Source organism: Symphodus melops, assembly GCF_947650265.1.
Source record: "Symphodus melops genome assembly, chromosome: 4".
Classification (NCBI taxonomy): Eukaryota; Metazoa; Chordata; class Actinopteri; order Labriformes; family Labridae; genus Symphodus; species Symphodus melops.
Genome location: NC_136694.1, coordinates 27,137,644 through 27,158,288, shown reverse-complemented (window position 1 = coordinate 27,158,288; position 20,645 = coordinate 27,137,644). Strand labels below are relative to the sequence as shown.

Sequence of the window (20,645 nt, the reverse complement as noted above, 5' to 3'; positions counted from 1 at the left end):
CCAACGTGCACTTGAGCAAGGCACAGAAACCCTCTACACCCTCCAACCAGCTCAGGAGCGCCTGCAGGAGGCAGCTCCTTCGCTCTGACATCTCTTTCATTAGTGTAATAAACCCAATTTCCCTTCCAGCATCCATAAAGTAAATCGTCTTCTTCTTCTTCTAAGGGACTCTTAAGAAACAGAAAATCCATATCTTAGGATCTGGAATGCAAATTAGCTTTTGCTGTGAATGTGGTGGCATACATTTAAACGCTACACTTTAAAATAAAGACAAATAAATAACAACTCCACAGATTATCAGAAAACAAATATTTCTTTAATTGGTTAAGAGGTTTAACAACTTCTATTATTGGACACAACAATGGTGGGTGGGCTTTTTTTTCAGCGCTATTACAAGGACGCACACGTTGTATGACAAAACACGTCTTTTATTTTGACTCTTTTTTTTTTTTTAATGATACATTCATTTGCCTCTGATTTTGGCTCAGAATCCATCGAAACGTGTCTTTCCAAACACACCAAAGTTACATGATAGATTTGTTTTCAAGCTAATGAGGTAGATTTTGTTAACTGCACATTTACGATATGAAACATGTTGAAACGTTTATTAAACCGACCTTTATATTCAAAACCTAAAGGGCTTACATTTAACAAAGTGGTCTTTAAATCATCCATTAAAGCTATTCTACTGACAAATCACAAAATGCGATCTCTAATCGTGTGTTGACCTCCACTTTTTCATTTCAGTGCGTTGGGGTGATTTATGACTTGCTTTTTATTATCATTACACACAAGTGCCATAATAGTGGTCCCATGATCAAAGAATGTATAATAAGTAAAAATCAAAACAACAACAGATTTAAAATGAAACTGAATGACAGATTAAAACTGAGGATTCAAAGGTTTAAAAGTGTCAGCAGAGCAGCCGGGTGACTGTGAAAATGGCTGCGATGCTTGAGAGGACTGTGCCCATGGTGGATGTCCCACTGTGTGTGACTGCCCCACTGCGTGTCAAACAGTGTTTCTTATTCTGGCCGATACAGCCTGCATATGCCATCACATGGGGGATGTAGTTCTGCTCATGGACCCCGTGTAGCAAATGGGCCAGGGGACCTTTAGCAAACACGGCCACGTCCTCTCCTCCGTGAGTCTCCATGCTCAGAGGTACGGCTGATTGGGCCTGGTAGTTGTTGTCCTCTGAAAGGCAGAGAACCAGACAACAAGGGATGAAAAGATAACAATGTACTAAAGTCCGGTGAAATTAAGAGGAAACGCAACCAAAGTTAAAAGTTCACTGGTGAGTTGTTAAACTCTAGTGGAGCTGTTTGTTCTTGAATATTTCCTGAATGTTTTTTTTTAAGTCTGCATGTGGGAAGTGTGATAGAAACGTCCTAACAATAAGTTCACAACATCGATGATGTAGCAAAATCATCTCTAGATACGTACCAATGAATCAGCAACACTGCTAGAAAATACATGCACGCAAAACACTGACTACTGAAAACGAATTTAAATTATTTGTATGAAAAATAAATGCATCTGTAAGTTTGTTCAAGACTCAAGATTAACTTTACATGTTTTTGACATTGTTCCATTTGAAACTTGATCAGTGTTAGCGAACGGGCCGAGCACCTCGACACTTAAAAATGAAGTTTCTTGCGCTTGCATATTACAGGGAGAAATTGCAAGCTACACATTCACTGGTTGCTTTTTGACGTTGCCTGTTGAAGACAACTTAATGCTGCTCAGTCTGCCAAAGCTTGTTGTTTGTTAAGATGGTGTAGTCTTGAATTATTAGTTACCACTTGGGACTTTAAATCCGTTATCCTTGATTCTGGAAGGCCAATTACACAAAGCAACAGCCCATGGATTTATCCCTCGATAGGTGTTATGGGTAGAATTTATTTTCATTTACTTACGGTAGTTGATACTGGAGATATTCTCTCTTGCACCGTTAAGGACTTTGTAACCTGGTCCGTTGCTGTATAAGATGGAGGTAAAGGGCTTCTGGTCGACATCACTCAAGAACGGGGCCAGACCTGTGAATGAAAGCAAATCTTTAAAACCCCATAATCACAACATGTCTGAATAATGACTGTACAGCACCGCCCATGGCACAACAAAGACATGATGATCGTCCTTAAAACCTTTACACACCAAATATTGTGTTTCCTCGGGGAGTGTAGCCTCCAAAGTTGAAGACGTGAGAATGGTCAGCTGTCACTATGGTCAAGGTATCGTGGATGCTGGTCATGAGATCCGCCCGCCCGATAGCTCTGTCCATCTCCACAGTTTCGTGCAGAGCCTGCTTGGCCTTTCCCTCGTGGTGTCCGTGATCAATACGTCCCCCTGACAGAGGCACAAAGATCATCCAATCACGTTACACGCAGACACATTTCAGGCTGTGATCAGACTCTTTTCTGTTCATCTTATTTATCTCTTGTTTCTTGGTAAATATGCATGAAAGTAATGTCTGAACATTGGTCAAAATCTCTATCTGTTCCAACTTGTATCTCTGAGCTCAGCTTTAATAATGACTAGGATTTCTCCAGTCTGAATCTTTTCATGAGCTTCTCTTACAAATCGAACCGACCAAACAGTCTGGAGAGGTTTCCCCCTTTTCACAGCTAATGGGCTGCTAACCACTTTGCCATTAACCCACACTCATATAACTAAGATCATGTCACCATTTTTGTCAAGATGCCAACACCTTTCAAGGACTCAAAAATAGCACACCAATCAGTACTGAACTTTGACTTGTGGTGCATTAGTGGTATTTTTTCTATTGGTGAAAACAGCAGCAGCCGCCTTGGCAATAAACAGTGATTGACAAACAGTTTATACAGACAAATCAGTGTTGCTGTTTTGGTTGGTTTCAGCTGGTTAAAACTGAGACAGGGAGTGACCTGATATTCAATCATGTGTGAGGCAGAACAATCTTGTAAGATGAGCTCGAATGGGGCAGTATGTGGTATTTGTTTAAACTGGCACTTGAAGACAGGGTTTCTAAAAAGGCAATAACAGTGTCCCACTCCTTTTCTCTCAAAGAAAGAGGCGACGTTCAGAGAAGAATAGACAGCTTGAGAGAAAATGTTCAAACCCCGCTTTCCTCTCCCACAAACATGGCCTATTGCTGTGTGAAGTGGGCATGCCAGAATTCTGACAAGTGACAAAAGCTGTCACCTGGGCCTCGCAATTCCACCATCAAAAAGGTGTCGAGGCCTTCTTTCATCTTCTAAGAGATGCTGCTCGATGATCCGACAAACTGTGTCTGAAACCATACGGACCCCTCTGCTCGCGCTCCGTCTGGCTGAACAATCCTCGTCATTGTTGCAGGTGTTTGCCCTCGGCAGCGATAGACCGTTATCGTGCTTCTTCCAACAGATTCGGCCAAGGACTCGTAGTCGGCCTCAACACCAACCTTCCTGTGCCGGCTAAATCTAATATTGTGGTGACACTGGCCATTCACAGATTTCTCAGTTCTCGTCACACTTGCATGTTTTTCCTCTCTTTAGACAGCCTAAAACGGCCCATTAGTAACATATAGTACGTTGATACATGATTCTGTGTATCCTGTACCTGCATCTATAAGCATTCCTTTGATTTGTTCTGGCTCTTATGTCTGTCAAACTATTTAATGGATACTAAATGTTGTATTTTTCTCTTTGTGTTTTTACGAGTGGTTGCACAATGTCCCTTCCAGGAGCAATTATGTGAAAATTGAAAGACTTAAAAAATAGTTTCTTTTGAACTGTAAGACTAAATCTAAATCAGTGTTTTCCAGTGATGTTTACGAGCAAATGAATTCTCTCGAGGCATTTTTTTTGTAGGACTTCTAATAGAATGAAAATCTCTCATGTGAACATGTCAAAATGAAGGATGTCAGATCCTTTAGCTGAAGGGAAATCTCTCTTACAACAGGCCAACAAGCTGCTTTGACATTTCTTCAATAATGAAGAAATGGCCGATAATCACATTGTTAAAAGTCATTACTAGCACGCAAACTATAATTCCAAAGAGTTCTTTTCATTGTCCAAAACATCTCTTTCATTCATCTGCTTTCCATCACTCGCTGCATTGTTCGAAAACTGCAACCCAGCTCACATCGATTTTATTACTTTGTTTTGGAAGAACTATCAAAGTCACAAAAGACCCGGTTTAAGAACAGCACATGGTAGAAGATAGGATGACTTATAACAAATTAAAAACCTTGGTGCAGTGTGTGCCCATGAGGACAATAACTAATAACACCAGTCTGGTTTCTGAACCAGGCTGTTAACTTGTTCATGTCTCCTGTAAAAACTGCCTTTCTTGAATGTCTGTGACTCGCGGGGCTCGAAGAACCAACTTCAAGTGGACACAAGAAGAATTTTTTAAACTTTCACATTGGCTTCATTTTTAACTACAGCGGCTGCTGCTACAGGTGTACAGCTTTAATGACTGTAAACAATAGAAAAGAGAAGACCCAGTTCTCTCCAAAGAATAAAAAAAAAGTTCTTACAAATAACTCAAAAGGTCACTGATAATATGCTGTATTTAATTTTGTTTCGGCTATTGACAAACAAGCCAAACACAATGAGTGGGGGAAGCTTCAAATCACCAATATTCCTCCACATGCATCAACAGTATACCTGAAACTAGTGCTCACTGAACATGGCTGGTCTGCTCATCAATAAAACAGACTCAAACTGAAACCTTTGGATTCTTTTCATTGGTTATCAGACCTGGAATTTTAATGTTTAAAGGGGAAACTGTAAAGAAATAAAAAAACGTCTGCTCAACTCTGCGTAGCTGTGACAGGATGACAGGCATTCACGCTAGATAATTACATGATAGTACACAAGGCGAGGCCAACAAAGCACAACATGTCATTTGTTCTCTAAATTGTAGACACAAAGTGCCCTTATCTGGTTCATCAAAAAACAGTTCATACACAATAAAAACCATGATTGACCCAAACATCCACTCACATTACGCGGTGGCTGGTCAGACAGTTTTTCTATAAAAAGATGACAATACTCCAGTTGTGACATTTAGCTGATCACTCACCTTCTACAAGCAGGAAAAACCCATTTGAGTTCTTCTTCAGAATCTTGATGGCCACCTCCACCATCTCCGTCAGCGAAGGGTCGGTCTCAGTGTTCCTCTCCAGTTCATAAGTCAGATCACCAGGTTCAAAGAGACCTGAAGTAACACAGGCACGGCACGGTTCAAGGAGAAAAAGGATAACACGCCCAAAATATGCCTACAGCAAATGCATACACATATGGCTCTTCATTTACACTTCAATGAGCTTTGAAAAGACGAAGAGCAGAAACGTACCCAATAAGTAATCCACGTTGTTCGGGTTCAGTGATAAGAGCTGCTTCTTGTTCCACACATAATGGCCTTTCTGCACGGTAACAGGGGGAGAAAAAAGTCACAACATGTACGGCAAAGTGAAACACTGCATTCACTTTGAACTTCCCGAATATGTAAATGTAATTGGAAAGATAAAAGAGGGGAGCAGAGAAATGAGAGAAGCAAAGACGGGGACGAGGACGACACATGTACTTTAGCCTTCATTCTGTCAGTCCACTCCTGCACCAGGTCTCTCCCATCTTTTCGTGTGCCGCTGTGCTTTGCAATAGCAGGGTACTCAACATCCGACTTGTTTTGGGGGAACATGTACTTCCTCCCCCCGCCCATAATCACCTGAAAACCAAAGAAAAGTATGAAACAAAATACTGTTTTAGGCTTGAGAGCTTTTAATGAGTTTACGAGAAAGTAATACTTGACCGTTAGCATAATCCAAATCCCTTGAATGTATATTTGCAATTCAAAATGCACCAACCAAAGGTCAATGAATAACAAAATCAGACCTCGACTTTATAGCAAATGATGGCTGGCCTGTCAAATAAGCTAATGAAAACCAAATCTCTAAAAAAAAACAACAAATGTTTAATTGATGCAAATCTTTCCACGCTGGTTGTTTTTCCAAATGGTTGTAAAATTAAGCATCATTGCTATGAGTATGAAATGCTAAAAAGATGTGTACAAAAAAGCATAACATTTGGGATTCATGTAATGAGAAAACAGCTCATCCGTCCAAGGATTAAGAAACGTGTTTGATGTACACTAACACAAGATTACAAATTTGGCTGTGGTGGTGAAAACTTCTCCAAATCCAATTTGAGAAGATGCAGACTCGTACCGTAGCTGCAACGTCTAGATTTCCCACAGTGAGGAAATGACAGCTGTTTTGTGCAGAAGTGTCTTCACTTCAAGGTGAGCAGATGTAATAAGTGTTTTTCTTGTTTTGTTTAACTCATCTCTAAAAAATACATTGCAGTATAACATGCTCTTGACCTGAGAAGTATTGCTAGATGAAGCTACTCCTTTAGTGTGTTTGTTATTTAGCCAGACATCCTAATGTGTGAGTTTCATGCTGGAGCGAACAAAACACAATATTTCATCCTTTCTCTACGAAAGGTTGTTGTGTATTTCTGTAAAATCCAAATGATTCTCTTGTTAGTAATTTGTGCATAAAGACTTAATACTTTTGACTCACATCAATGTTGGGAATGTTTTCAAAGAGCTGTCTGGCAATATCCTTGCAGCCGGCCTGCACTGCCTCAGCTGGCATCTCGTTGTCGGAGTACCAGTCTCTGTCCACGCTGTGGGCGTAAGAAGCACTGGGAGTTGCATGGTTGACCCGAGTGGTTGTCACTATTCCCACCGCTTTGCCTACAGTGGACATACAGTACAGATACACTTTTTAAACTTGTGAAGACAAGGGACAGTAACACAAAGAAGGAACATTTCCCAAAGTCCAACGTTCACATCCAAGGATCCTAAGCTTAATTCTCAGGAGCCTATAATTTATTTATTCTATGTTAAATTGGGATGGGTTTTTTCTAACTTTAAAGTTGTATGTACTTATTCTATAGTGTCCTATGTTTACTTCCCATTTCCACAAACGTTTGTCCTTTGTGTATTCTACAAGGTTATGTGATCAATGTCCAGGGTCCAGGTTAATTTCCAACAATCTATGTACAATTTCAACGGCCCAATGTTTACTTCCAAGGGTCCTCTGTTCACTTCTGAGTTACTCTGTCCATTTTCTAGGCTCCTATTTTCCTTCTACCAAGTCATTTGCTGGGGGTAAATAATAGTTTGACATGTTCCTTTCATGTATGAAGGGGACTGGTCAAGGCTGCCTTTACAAAAGAATGAAGGGACACACTAGTTCAAATCTAACTTTGGAAATCTGGAGCAGTTCTTCACAACAGTCCCATCCGACTCCCACAAAAATAATCCTGTCTCATCCCAATTTGAGCCACAATTCAAAAAGAAATCCTGTGCGGTCTCAATCCCAGTAGAACGACTCCCATACCGTCCCACTACTGTTTACTTTATTATTTAAAAAGAAAAGTCTCACTACCATTGTCCATTTGGCTACTTACGTTTTACAAAACAGACATTTTCTATCTCCTTTAAGTCATGCAAGTATAACCTGCAAAAACACAGAAGCTGGTAGAAATGAAAGCCTTAATTCATTCATTTATCTGCGTATAAAACTGGTCTATTATTTTCAAGATTCCTGCTCCCGTCCATTTCTTTTTATCCTATCCTATCCTATCCCAATCCCTTGATCAGTAGTGAAATCCAGTCTTGTTTCTGGAAAAAAATGATCAGTGCTGTATCAGTTCAAAAATATAAAGAGCACAGAAGAAAAGGGCTCTCCAATCACTAAATTATAATTTTCATATCAAATGTTTAATCGAAGCACACCGTTTGTAAAAATGGAATCTAAAACATTATACTGTAGACGCATTTGTCAGATTATGGTCCGGCGGGATGAGGAAAATAAAAATTGACGTTGTCATTTGCATCCCAGTCATTGGTTGTTCCACTTCTTATGATCAAAAATATTCTTTCCACTAATAAATCTTGATGATGAAAAATGAAAAAAAAAAACATTGAATGCTAAACCAGAAAGGACAGGCAGGTAAAATGACCTATTTAAAAAAATCTCTTTATTCCAGTGTGCTTTGTCAGCTGCTTCTTGCCATGTTCCCAGAGGTGTGATTGAATTTCTTATTATCTGTGACCCCTGAACCCGCACATATGCTTATGCACAAGGATACACCCTGACCCTCACCCACCCTTTACTTATCCCCTCCAATCCCCGGTGAACCATCATTTCCCTCATCTGTCTCTTATTTAACAGGCCTTCTCTGCTTTCTTTTCTTTAATGTTGAGGGTTATTCTACATAGAATCGAGCAGGTTGCATAACTCCACAATGAATCATTGAAGGGTAAAAGCCAAAGGAAAGGAAAGGTGCACATTATTCAAGCTTTTAACAGAGTTGTTTCTCCATGTTGTGTTCAGGGACTAGCACTGTGGATACAACACTGAATCGAATTACTAAATTCAAAGCCAGACCCACATGCAACCTCTTCCGCATGTACTAAATCTGCAAACCAGGATGTAGCAACAGAGATTAAAAAATGTGATTTAAAAAAAAAAAAAAAATCCAGATAATACTTTATAGAAAACATCTGCCATAGAGTAACTTTAGAAAACATGAATTGGTGGTGAAATGGAACTACACCCAAAAATAACCACCTGGGTCTGTTAAAGTCACTTAGGATCTGCTGTAAGGATGACTTTGGTTCAAAACATGAAAAGCTGAAAAGGGGAAGGAGCAGGGGAGAAAAAAAACATCGCTTTCAAAAACACTTCAAAGTCATTGCTTTGAGCAGCGCATATTTCCATTTACCACAAACACAGCAGCAACGATTACCTCATTTGGTTTCCTTGGACATGAGACACATAATTAATGACAAACAAATAAAAGTTCTGCCAAGCAAACATCTGCGAAAGAGGCTGTGTTGTGTAGTCTTTATTCAATATCACGTTACCGGCGTCTTTAGCCCATCTGAGGATGGACGTGACCTCGTTGCCCTCGGTGGTGTTACACTGAGATCGGACAGCTGCTGCGCTCACTCCCACCGTGCCCTCGTTAGCTTTGACCCCGCAGAGGTAAGCTGTGGCCGTGCCAGCGCTGTCTGGCACCTGTGCGTTTGTGTTGTAGGTCTGCAGAGCGAGGTCATTGAAAATTGTGTTAGACAACAGATCATGTAAAGTCATTCTGCTGGATGATGTAACTTATTTAGACATGATAATAACTAGGCAGGTGCTTCACCAATGACATACAGTCTTACATATTGTAACAGCAGGGCTAAAGGACCGATTATTCTTACCCTCTGCAATTGCCGTAAAAAGAATCAAATATGTTTTTCTAGACTCCTCTCTGCTTGAAGATTTCAGCTTCTGGAAAATCCAACTGGTTTCTACTTCAACTGTAAATATCTTAAAATATGTCACTGTTGCTGAGTTTATCTTTTAAACCAATTGTTCTCAACTCGTCTACCCTCAGGACCCACCACAAACTCCTCCGCGACTCATATTTTGGATATTTTTTGCATCATTTACTGAAAAATTGTGCAGTTTGGACCTCAGTCCGTACGAAAGATGTGAAAAAAACCCCAACTAAATGTAACAAATGTTTAAAAAGTGCTTTTTTTTCTCCCAGGCACGCATTCGCAACCCACTGAAAATGGCTCCACGACTCACCTCCTGATTTCAATATTTAAATCCAACACTTTCATATAATTATTTATTTAGAAAACAAAAGAATAAATCTGTATTAATCATTTACAGGACATAGAGACACTTAAACTAGCACAGTGATCTCCTGTGTTCAACGACAGGAAGAAGGTCTCATGCATTGCAACACTGAGTGCTCTTTCATTTGAAAGGATTTCAGACAACAATAGTCGTCTGACACAAAGGGTTAACTATATCTGGCTCGTAGCTACACACACGACACCCTGTAGTAGTACGAGATCATCTTGATCACAACTAACATTGTGTTTGTTTAAGGCCGTAGCTGCTGCTGTATCCCTCCCTAAGCAAACAAACAACTGAGTGATTTCTGCTCGTCCAGCTTCAAATCTGGAACAATACAGACAGCCAGTATGACATGATACTCTAAAGCTCCGTTTCCATACAGCAGTCCGGTACGGATCGGTACAGTTTGGTACAGTTTGGTTCGATTAAGCCCGATCCCGTTTGCGTTTCCACAGCCACCCGTGCCGTATTTGGTAGGCGGCGTGTAAGCCGGATGACGATAGCCGCTATGTAAATAGTATCACACGATAGCAGCTAACCGCTAACAGCTAACTAATAAATTCAACAAAGGAGAAAAACGCTACACAAACAAAACCAACGAAGAAGACATCCAGCAGTTCATCTACTTATTACAAAAATTCAATCAAGCTTTGTTTCAGTGTGCTGTGAGGAGAAATACAGACGTAAACAATCAGCTCTGTATGGTTTAAAGACGGCGGAGTTTTGTTTGCCGACGTAACACGGGAAGTGACGATTCGTTCAACCAATAAACGGACTGCAGTGTTTAGCTCCCCTTCTTCGGGTCGGCTTGACATTCTAGGCACCCCAACGGAAGGGTCCCAAAAAGTGGGACGGTACCGATCGGTTATTTGGGAATCTTTCACGGGATTAGTCTATGGAAACGCCGCAAAATGCGCGCCGTACCGAGACGAACCGAGCCGGACCACTCGGTGGAAACGGGGCTCAAAGGACCTTGTTTACAGTTACAGGACTCTGTCAGGAAGTCCTTCACGGAGTCTCTGACTCACAGACGTGAATTAGTGGAGGAACTTAGGCCCCTAAAGGTTGAGATAAAAGATCTTCACTGGCTGCCGGTGTCCTATAGGTTCAAGTTTAAAATTCAGGTTCTTGCTTTCAGAGCCTTGCATGGTCAGGCTCCCTCTTATATCAGGGATCTGATCCAGCCTTACACTGAGGTCTATGGATCAGAATCTGATGACGGTCCTTCGAGCTCTCTTTTTCGCACTAGAGGTGACCGGTCTTTCCAGGTTGTTGCTCCGAGACTCTGGAATGAACTTCCGCGCTCAATTGAATCATTTGACACCTTCAAGAGCGAACTGAAGACGCTTCTATTTGTCCAGCCTTTTAATTAGATTCTTTAGGGCTGCTTTGATTTTTGTATTGACTTGGCCTTTTATATTGCGTGTGATGTTTTTAACTATGTTTGTGAAGCACTTGGTGGCTTTTGTCTGTGAAAGGTGCTATATAAATAAAATGTAATTACTGAACCTTTACCTATGCTTATACTGACAGGAACAAGGAGCTAACCAACCTGCCAAGCTAACCTACATACCAGGAGAAAAAAAAAAAGCCTGTTCAACCTGTGTTGTTAACATATTGGCAGATGCCGGACCACACTGAGAAGTTACCCAGTTTAATGCCACTGGATGGATGCCTCCCATAGGTGCAGCTCTTTATCAAAACCGCACAGCCACCTACACCCAGTGAGCGAGTTTGTCTACATTAAGTATGACACAAGTTTTTATTTTCACTGTGTTAGCACCCAGGTTCATAGTCATTTTGTCTTCAGTGAAAATCACCCTTTTAGCTTTTAAAATCCAATTTCATTATAAATAATGAGGTAAAATAAGTGTATAAAGAAGGTGCTTGTAAACATGTTGGAATGATTATATATATATACATTAATATTGGAGTCTGACCTTGGCCAGAGACACAAAAGGGAACTTGTCCATCTCCAGCTGCGTCTCTTCTCCGCTCTTTCCGTTCAGCTGACCCTTCAGTATTCGAGCGGCCGTCACCGTGGGAACGCCCATCCCTAAACACCAAAATCACATCCACTGTTAGAGCCGTTAGTTTCCCCTCAGGGCTGGAAAGCAAAAGACAGCACTCTGCAAACATGAACTTGTTTCATTCACGCTGCGCCCAGGTTGCACCAGTACCTTTCTGTTTTCTTAGATACTTTAGAACAAGGATGAGTGCAGCAAGGCAAAATATTTCTCTGATACAAATGACCTAAAAAAACAAACTCTCGTTTTCACTTCTCAAAGCTGTTTGCTGAGCTTTTTTTTTTTTTTTTTTAAAGAGGGGGAAGCTGGAAATGAAAGATAACTACAGGAAAATGTGAGAAATTCTTCACGGTGTTCACAGGTTACAGCTTCTCTGCTATTGTTAACAGCCAGAAAGCAAAGAGTAAAATATTTGCTCAAGGTTTACTCCGATCATTTTCAGACATTCTGCAGCTTGCCCTGCATAAATAAAGCATGAAAGTTAGACAAAACCAGAGTCCTTCAGGTAAACAAGAATGACTTTGTTCCTGTGAAGCTGAGGGTTGTTTCTACAGAATCCTGTGATTTTCCTTGCGAAAGTCAAACAATGTCTGGAAAACATTTCCCACTCTGGCAAACATTACTTGCTGTGTCTTACATAAGTCTTGAAAAAACAAAACAAAAAAAAACTGTTAATATTCTGCCTTTTAGTTTGACTACGCTAACATGAGCGTGCACGCAGCAGTGGGCAAGAATGTCAATGTGGTGCCGACAGTCCAAACAGAGAGCACAGTTCCAGTGAGAGAGGAGGACAAAGGTTATTGTGCGACCAATAAGCAGCCCAGCACAAACGGAAGCTCCATGATCTGCTGGGAGCACAGTTTCATCTGTTTTATACAATACAATCAACTCCTGTTTAAAAAAATAAATAAAAAAGAAGGGTAAAATCTCAATCATTTTCGGCCAGATTTCAATTTACCCCTCCAAACTGTTGGCTCAGTTAATGCTCCGTAAAGACGACATCAAGGAGAAAAGTGAGTTTTTATTGCAATTAATGTCCACCTGCGGCAAGGTAACCTTCCACGTTTAAGGGACTTGAAAAAGCCCTTCAGGTATATTTCACAATTTCTTGCCTCATATCGGAACGTGAATATTATAATGTCCTTGCTTACCGTCTCCGAGAAAGAGGATGAGATTCTTTGCTGTGTTTTGATTGAGCGTTTGCAGCGTCAGAGCGTTCTTCAGGGTCCTCTGGGCCCAATCATTCCAAAACTTGGGATCCTTTTCTTGTTCTGTGTAAAACAACACGCACATCTGGTAAGCTGTCTATAGTAAGAGGAATCAATAGAGGCAGGTTGATCTTTAAAATGTCCTGTACTGTTATGTCCAAGAGTCAAAGCAGTGTCTTCATAGGATTTGTTCTACATGCAGAAAACCAAAGATCCAAACACAGAGATATCATGCACCAAGGTCTGTATCTGGTGAAGGCTGCAGCTGCAAAGTTGGTCTCTCTTCACCACAGAGTAAAAAAGCAGTGATCTCAGACCTGCTGTTTTCTCTGAGTGCAATCATTAGCTGGTGACCTTTTTGACTAAGATGTCGCTGTGTTTACAACTCAAGCCTCGTCACTGCAAATGTACTCAAACTGAAATTGAAACTTTTCTTATTGAATCCCTGACGCTAATGGTTGGGGTGTACTTGTTCTGTCCACTTTGACATAAAACACAAAGAAGGGTTAAATCAAATCACATTTGAACCTGAAAAAAAACAACAAAAAAACAAAACAATGTTTGACTGATTTGCTTTAAAATTGACTTACAAAACAATATAGTTATCATTAGTTCAATGAAAGGAATGGTTACAAAATCAGTCAAGTCATTTTAAATACAAATGCCCCCATTTATATTTATTTATAATTCATATCCTATCAGGTGACCCAGGTTCACCAAAATGCAGTAAAAACAAACCACATCTGCATCCTACACAGGAGCAGGGTGTTCCTTTCCTGAAGAACTGGGATTCAAACGGGGAATTCCTGTGAAATCCTTAAAGGGCTTCAAATGACCTACAACCTTGAAAAACACGTCCAGACGGTTGTTGCCTCTGTCGCCGTGTGACTGAAAACTCGCCAACTTACCGGGGAATTTGGGCTTCGCTGAGATCTCCAGGAGCAGACAGGAGCAGATGATGAGCAGAGCTGTCACTTTCATGTTGTCGTCTCTGTGCGGCTGACACACAACACGCCACTTTTAAAGCTGAGAGAGCCTGTCTGCAGTCGCCGCACAGCTAGGTGGAGGAAAACACACACACACACACACACACACACACAACAGTAATTTAGTCTATGTGACACACTATGTCACACACTCTGACTGACAAACTAGTTTAATAGGTATTTACTTGATGATAATTTCACAAAGTACACGTGTTTAAGGCAAACATCTGAATCCTTATTCGGTCTTCACCTCTCCAAATATCCACTGTGTGTAAGTGACAGATATAATCGCAGGCTGCTCATGATGAATCGACAAATCCGCTCCAGTATTGGCAGTTTGCTTTAAGAGACATTAAAACTGTTTGCACTCACTCTTACTTCTCCGTTGTGAGTCTTATCCTTTGCTTTGTTTGACTTATCAGAAACCGGGTTTTGTTGTCACAGCATCCTGGTATTATCTGAGCGCAACAATTGGCATGTGACGATTTGTCATACCAAACGGCCTGTGCTACAAAAGAAGTCAAAAGCTGCTTTTGTACATTCGCTCGTAAAAAATTGTAAACACTTTGCACATCTATTTTATAAGACAGGTGCAGAGGAGGGGAATGTGTCCATTAAAAACACACAGGTTAAACCCTGCACACTGTCTTCTTTGAAACAATGCATTGCTAATACTACTGCCCTCTGCAACATCATGCCTTTAAATGCATGTTTGCAGTGTGCAGGAGAATTATTTTTTGGACATTTTCTAGATAATTTGAGAACATTCAGGTTCTATTGTTTTTTCCAGAATGGATGCTCCCACATTTCCCTTCCAAAGGGAGGTTGTCTGGTTTTGCACAATTCAAAATACCACTCAGGTTTATGTGAGGAGGCTGTGGTGTAAAGCATGCAGCATGAGGACGAGAGAGAGAGTCTTTGCTTTCAGTTAACAGAACATGTATCAGAACTTTTCTGTCATAAAAAAAACAAAACCCCAACAACAGACAACTAATGTGAGAAGAAATGAAGCAGCCCCGTAAATATTCACACTTCGGCTCATCATGACTTTGTGCTGATATTTTACAAGGTCTGTTTGAACTGCACTGTTTCCCCCACCAGCCCATCCGCCAACTCAAAATGAAGTAATGAAATACTTTTTTTATGGATTTACAAAATGCATGCATACTCGTTTTATTTATGCAGAGCCTTTTTATGCATTTCACTCTCCTGCTGAGCTTGCGTGTCTTACCAGGGCAAGGTTTCATCTTTAACGCCGTCATACTGACTGACACATATATCCTACATGGTTTGTATCAGACGCAGCAACAAGATATTGTTTGGTTTTACAGTAGAATACAATAAACACTTTTGTTTCATTCATCATCCCTATCACACGTAGTCAGAGGTGACTGTCACTTCAGACATATATCTCAATGTTGCTCCTCTGCTGTGTTACTTTATGAGCTAAAAATTAAACCACAACACATCTTAGATACTTAACTGTCGGCTGCGTGACAGACTGTGCTCACTGTACAGCACATGCTGTAAACTTGAGGGGACTGAATGTGAAGTAAATGATGTTTAAAGGTGCTTTCAGAATCACCTTTTATATTCTGCATGCTTCATGTGTGACAGCGTTTCTAAACCAAGAGCAAAGTTAGTTGAACAAGATTTGTTCCAGATGATAACAGAGTTAGCCAGCGTATGTGTGTTGGTTTATTATTGAGACATCGTGTCTCCTGCTGCTATCTTTGCAATGCACAGAGCAGGTTTGTAAATGTACACACACACACACACACACACACACACACACACACACACACACACACACACACACAGTCATTACAAAACGTTGAGATCCTCCTGGGGAAACTCTTTCGAGGCAGTGCAGAGGGACGCCGAACGCTCACTGATGGAAGCGCCTTTTCGTTTAGATCGTAGCCAGACATCAGATCAATGGGTGTCTGAAAACAACGCCGCCAAGGGATGGGCTCAAGGCAAATATACAGAATCTAGGCTGCCGACACAATCACAAGTCGTTTGAGTCGCACCGGCATTCTGGAAACGTGTTGGGGTTTTTTTCCCCATTGGCTGAAGAGGACAGTGAAAGAAATTAAATTAAGTGCACATAAATCCCATCAAAACGTACTGTGTACTTTTCTTTTGAAGTGGTGGGGAGTCATACTTCATTATATAGAATGAATGGTAGGGTAAACACTGCAGGACAGTTTTGGTAAACAGCATGATGAAGGACCGTTTAGCTGGCCTCTTCACAGTTCACAGTTCAGACAGGCTAAAAGATCTTCAGCTGATGAGAGCAAGAAAAGGACTCAGGATTGATTCTGAGAGCACCTCGCTAAAAGCAAACCCTCCTTTTGTCGTGCAGGCCTCCTGATCAGGACTTCTCCAGATATCTGACATCACTAGACGACGTTCACATGTTTAAGTCAAGAGCTTGTTCAAGTCAAGCAGGACGCCTTGTTGTCCACGTTGGTAGTGACAACATGGAAGCCATGCTTTCATCTAGAATTATCCACACCCTCTTCCCTTTCTTCCCTGTGCTTACAGTCAAGGTCATTTTAATGGGATTGAGCTCCAAAGTGCTGAGCGGTTTAAGGGCCATAATAAAGCCGATTAACACTAAATGATTGACTGGACACGACCACCCGTGAAGAAGAAACACTTGAGACAATGCTTACACAGTACTTTAATCGCAAAACTCTTTTTTTTTTTTTGTTGTTGTTGTTGAGCGTAGACAGGGTTCTGTGCAAACGCACCAGATTTCAGGAACAGTATCACATCACATGGAGTTGTTGGGATACTAACACCATGTTTCCAAGGCTTCCCAAAAAAGCAGCATGTGGTATCTGAAGGAATGACTAAAAGTACCTCATAACACTGTTTCGTTCAGAACGGTTTGGTACAGCAAGCTCTGTCACTGATGTTGCTTGTGCTTCCACAGCCCACTGTGCCATTACTCATCACTAAATCCCAAGGGCTCGACATAGAGAAAATAGCCAACAAACAAAGCCAACAAAGAAGAAGAATGTGACACAGTAAACACAGAATGATTCAAAGGAAGGTCTGAATCTCTGAGGCTAAAAGCACACAACCCTGACCTCACTCTCTGCAAAATCCTCAGGATATTTAAACATGGTGCGTTTTGTGCTTGTCCTTTATTGCTGCTAAGGTTCTTTCAACCAATCAAGGGGCTGCAGTGGGTCTAGCTCCACCCTTTAGGGTCGGATCGATACGCCGAGCACCCTAAACAGAAGGGTACCAAAAAAGTAGGAACGTACGGACCAGTTATTTTGGTACCCTTCCCATCGAGACAGAACCGATCTGAACCAGACCGCTTGGTGGGAACAGGGCTTAACTGAACCAGAATCTAATATCTCAATTCAACTTGTTTTAGGTCATCTATAACGAGTCTGGAGCTTACAGAGTGTGATGTTGGTCAAAACTGGCAACAAAAATCAGAAATCACACTGACAGCTCTTACACTCTTCACCTGCCTCCTATTATACTCATCTAATTTCTCTGTTTCAGTTTTCATGTTGTATTTCTCACTTATACTGTCTTTGGACTGCTGCAACGACCACATTTCTTCTTCTCTACTCCCCTCAATAAAATATCATCCTTTCTCCAAGAAAATGTTTTTATTTTTTTATTATTATTATCAATTCCAGTGGAAGGTGCTCCAGTCTAGGTATCAGGAAGCAAACATTGGTATAAGAAGTGAGGTTGTCACGCTACCACACTTTTGAACTTCAATACATCAGGAGTTTATCTCACAGCATGTCGACGACTGTTTCAAAACCACGGCAATAAACGTCTAAATCCCAGGCACCCAATACTTCTGCACAGTCACTGAATTGCACAGATACATTAGCAACATGTTGTGTAATACAAAGCAGGTACTGTGATTAGTGATCGGGTCATCATGAAATTTGATATTGAAGCATAATGATCAATATAATCGAACCGTGACCCAAAGTATTGAAATCAAATTGAATTGTGAGATTGTGCTCTATCGTAGAGAGCAAGCCAGCATCATCAATGGGTTTAGTTTTTGTACTAAAGTTACTTTGTATCAGTTGATATTTAATCCAAAAAAAAAAAATCTCTGGCAACATCTGACTAAATGCTGTTCATTCTGCCAATAATGTTTCCCATCATGTCCTGGCCTGTTATAGTTTATTGTGCACGCATTGTATCCTTGAACTGCATTTTTCCATTTTAATACAAATTCCAAACAGCTTGTAAACATTATCTGGTAAAACGTCCAAAAGCTTACCACCACCACCCAACCCCCCCCCAAAAAAACCCGGTGCCAGACTCCATCTGCTTTAATGAGAAACTGGTGAATCTGAACCGACCTGGACTAAGAAAGGGTCCAACCAGGCAGGAGTCCATGGGTATAATTATTGAGAAAAAAACAGAAGAAGTGATAATTCAGGTGCTTTTACCGTTCTCAAGATGCAGCAGGCCATAGTTAGTCACATCCCTTTAAAAGGTGCCAGGTCCACCCGGGGGCAGTGGACCTGCCAGTCTGCACATAAAGTAGCAGAGCAGGACCACCGCGGCGAGCAGCAGGACTCCAGACAGGGTCGTGTTCAGAATGACATTAGATCCCATTTCCGTCATGGTTTCACGGCTGTTTCAACGACTTGAAAAAAACCCAGTCGGTGTCAAATGGGGTGAAAATTCCCAGCAGTAAATAACGTCACCCCCTCTGAGCTGCTGTAAAAGCCTGAGGCGAGTCACTCAGCCACCTGAATGTGTCACCCCAGCAGGTAGATGGATTAGGCTTTTAATTATGCTGAGAAGTGCCAGGCTGATAGACAGAGGCTTGTGAAAACTCGCAACAAAGCTCTACAACTATTTTTCTGTGCCGGGTTTTTACGACCCGTTAGATTGTGTTATCTCCTCTGTCTCAGTTCACTCTGATTGGCAAGGACACTAAACACAGTTGCCAGGTTTTTAGATAGGCAGCTTGGTTTGCTTCTTGCACCAGGCTGCTTCTTCCAACCTCTTGGATGCACACAGAATAACTAACATTTTAACAGGATTTCACACTGCACTAGATGTCTTACTTAGCCTGTTTTGAGTACCGCAGGCTTTTCAATGAAACACGATTTTTAAGTGAAATAAAAAGGTAAAACTCGAGCTGCAACGAGAAACCGATCACTCCATCAAAAGAGAAAATAATCACATTTTGCTTCATCACACTTCTTCAATGTAAAGATTTTCTGAGGGTTCAACAAAACACACTTTGTAATGGGCCTTTGGAAAAGTTGAATCTTGTTTCATTTATTTATCTTCAAAATAATCCTCGAATTCCTTGATAACCAAAAATGATGTAGTTACACGCTAACACATCATCTCAATGTGCCAATGTGTCCTGAATGGGTGGTGTAAGACTTATAAAGCCTCTCATACGTGTTCATGCCTCCAAACTTTTTAAAGACAGAAAGGTTGTCATTAAAACTCCCCCAAAAATGCTATAAATAGAGACCAAATTGCTTTTTACTACAACCTCCTGTACATTAAAGGGAGGAGGGAACAGGAGTGGGTGCAGGGAAACCCATGAAACCATGAACAAGCTGAAAACTCAAAGTGAATGAATTATTTTCAGTTTTTCAAATCAAATCATGCAGGCCTATGACTTCAAATAAAACGAGTTTAAAATATAGGAAGCTCTTCAAAGAACAGTTAATCCTTAAAGGAAAAGAAGAGGGGCGTTCATAAAACCTGGTCCTGGTGCAACAGTTGACCAGCAAGTCTTTCAAATCCAGTTTGGATCGCTTACATCTCCTTTCAAAAACAAGGATAAAGTCATGAAGCATTTACACTGAGCGGATGCTGAGAGTAAAGATGCAGATGTTTAAAAAACAACCTGTCACACAAACAGTTTCAACCGAGATGATCCGAGATGCAGAAGAAGCAGCTCTCCAAAAACAGCGTGTTGTCGGTTAAAAAGAGCCAGATTATATTTTTTTTTTAAAAAAAGTTGTGGTGTCGTTTTACTTACTGAAAAGCGGCGTTTTCTCCAGGACACAAAATGTGCATCCAAATGTGTCTGCAGTGCATTCAATCCTTCACCTTGAAATGTGTGTCCTTGTCGATATTTCTCGGTCCTTTTATAAGGCCACACTTGTTCGACTCCTGCTCCGGGGGTCTGAGAATAGCGGTCTGTATCCCACGAGGGGAGGGGGAAAAAAAAGAAAAGCCTTAGAAATAACGATGCCATGCACTCTGTGGGAGGACATGGACCGGGAGCTCCCCCTGTCGGACGACCGATGCCATTGCTTCAGTGACCGGGCTGATAGTCTGTTTTAAATATATTTACATTTATGAATATTTCATTCTGAATACAAATAAAGAAAAAATGAAAAAATAAAAGTAGATATAATACATAGCCATTTAATATTAAACAGTTATCACTTAAGGGTCAAAGTGTTTTCAAAACGTTGATAGTGTCGCTGCTTTATGGGTTTTCATTTATTTTTTCTTCCTAATTGATTTCATCTTTTTCATTCCCTTTGTGACGTCATGAAGGGAAAATCTCCAGATGGGCTGTTTAAACAAGCGTTTTCTGAAAAGTGGAGCAGACGAACGATGGAGAGGATCTGAGGACTTTTGGGGAGTTTATAGACAGACTATTTAGAGCGATATGTCTTTCACACTACAGCCTTTTTTTAAAGCACAGTATTTATTAATGAGACAATAAATTCAGCTATCATGCAGTTATAGTGGCTGA

At 40.9% G+C, this 20,645-nt stretch overlaps 1 protein-coding gene across 1 annotated transcript; it reads right to left on the bottom strand.

The window, feature by feature from the left end:
- Positions 1-294: 294 nt before the first annotated feature.
- Positions 295-18,492, bottom strand: alpl (alkaline phosphatase, biomineralization associated). Its single transcript, XM_079342692.1, has 12 exons — positions 18,352-18,492; positions 13,823-13,971; positions 12,858-12,977; positions 11,620-11,735; positions 8,908-9,082; positions 6,551-6,726; positions 5,554-5,694; positions 5,323-5,392; positions 5,050-5,184; positions 2,158-2,349; positions 1,920-2,039; positions 295-1,197 (listed from the first exon to the last, which is right to left on the bottom strand). The coding sequence occupies exons 2-12, from the start codon at positions 13,893-13,895 to the stop codon at positions 914-916; spliced, it is 1,602 nt and encodes a 533-aa protein (XP_079198818.1). The 5' UTR covers positions 13,896-13,971; positions 18,352-18,492; the 3' UTR covers positions 295-913.
- Between the last annotated feature and the right edge of the window lie 2,153 nt (positions 18,493-20,645).